At 49.6% G+C, this 1,493-nt stretch overlaps 1 protein-coding gene across 1 annotated transcript; it reads right to left on the reverse strand.

Annotated features, from left to right (window-relative positions):
* Positions 1–364: 364 nt before the first annotated feature.
* Positions 365–1,207, reverse strand: LOC135821544 (uncharacterized). The gene has a single exon (XM_065334541.1). It carries the CDS (start codon positions 1,205–1,207, stop codon positions 365–367), a length of 843 nt encoding a protein of 280 aa, XP_065190613.1.
* Between the last annotated feature and the right edge of the window lie 286 nt (positions 1,208–1,493).

Below are 1,493 nucleotides of genomic sequence, written 5' to 3' on the forward strand. Positions count from 1 at the left end.
GGTGACAGGACCAAACTCACTGTCACGGTGACAGGACCAAACTCACTGTCATGGTGACAGGACCAAACTCACTGTCATGGTGACAGGACCAAACTCACTGTCATGGTGACAGGACCAAACTCGCGCAACTCGCTTCACTGCAAAATTTAATAGGGAATAGAGTTTCGGTGCGATAGGAGAGATAATAATTCTATTATAGACACACTAAGAAGATTATAAGTTAGACCAAAAGTGTTTATGGACTCTTGGTTAAACGGAGAGTAGTAATTATATCATAATGATACAAAGAGTAACAGGAATGCCAGAACCTAGAAATATGTTCAAGTAACGACAGTAACAAATAGAGACTTTCTTCAGTGGAGTTTTAGACTTGGACTAGCTGGGGTGTGTGAATAGTTGCGACCGATGGAGCAACATATTCATGACTAGGCTCCTCCACCAGGTACTTGTTGAAGTGGTCAACGGACAGACGGAACGCTAAAGTGGCGTCACGAATTACCTTCTCGTCACTAATATCCACCGTCGCCTTCATCATGAAGCCGTGCACCATGTCGGGGAAGGCGTGGATGTGGCTGCCGTCGCGCACACGCTCAATGTCTGAGCCTTTCAGCTTTGTGATCACCTGACCACCTTCCTGCGCCATTTTCGGATCGTTCCCGGTGGGCATGAGGAGCTGCGGGCACTTGACATCGCTCAAAATCTTGTCGACGCTACCGCCATAGACTGTCTCCTCCATTTGCAAGCTGGGGTGGTAGGACACGCCACAAGACAGCGCACCGACTACAGACGACACTCTCTGAACCAGCCAGCCGCCCCAGCAGACGCCAGCCATGCCGATGGACTTGACACTGTGCTGTAGGTGAAGATACGGGATGATCTTGGAGTGGACGTCGTCAATGAGTTGGGTGTCTGGAATGGTTTGAAGCCAAGTCACCATGCCGTCATCGACCGGTTTGCCCGCCGGCCATGCTGTGCCTCGGAAGAAGTCAGGCATGAGCACCAGAAACCCTTCATTAGCCAGCTGGTCACAGAAAGCTCTTGCTCTGCTGTTCGAGACACCAAAGCCAAAAATGTCATAGGCTAGAATCAGTGCTCTGGTACCCTGGCCGACCAAGTACGCATCCAAGTCCTTGACTTTGATCTCTTTGCCTAGCGGTTTGTAGTTGGTTTGCAGAGATGGGAGACTTTCTTTTGTGCAACCGGCCATGGTGATGCTGATGATGCTTCTTGCTGAAGATGCTGATGATGCTGCTGATGACGAAGAAGTGGCTGCTGATGACGATGCCGGGTCAACCACTTTTGCTTTCGTTTATATAATCAATATTTCCAGTCATTTCCAGTCATGTACGCACCAATCCCGTACCGTACACTTAACACCGGGCGCTCGTAGTACGCACATGTCCATGCCGTACAGAACGTACGGTACCGTAGACTGTTGTTTGTTTCTCCAATTTGAACATCCTGGTACGCTCGTACTCGTGCTCCTGTTGGAA

The sequence above is a fragment of the Sycon ciliatum genome, chromosome 7, assembly GCF_964019385.1.
Source record: "Sycon ciliatum chromosome 7, ocSycCili1.1, whole genome shotgun sequence".
In the NCBI taxonomy this organism is placed as follows: Eukaryota; Metazoa; Porifera; class Calcarea; order Leucosolenida; family Sycettidae; genus Sycon; species Sycon ciliatum.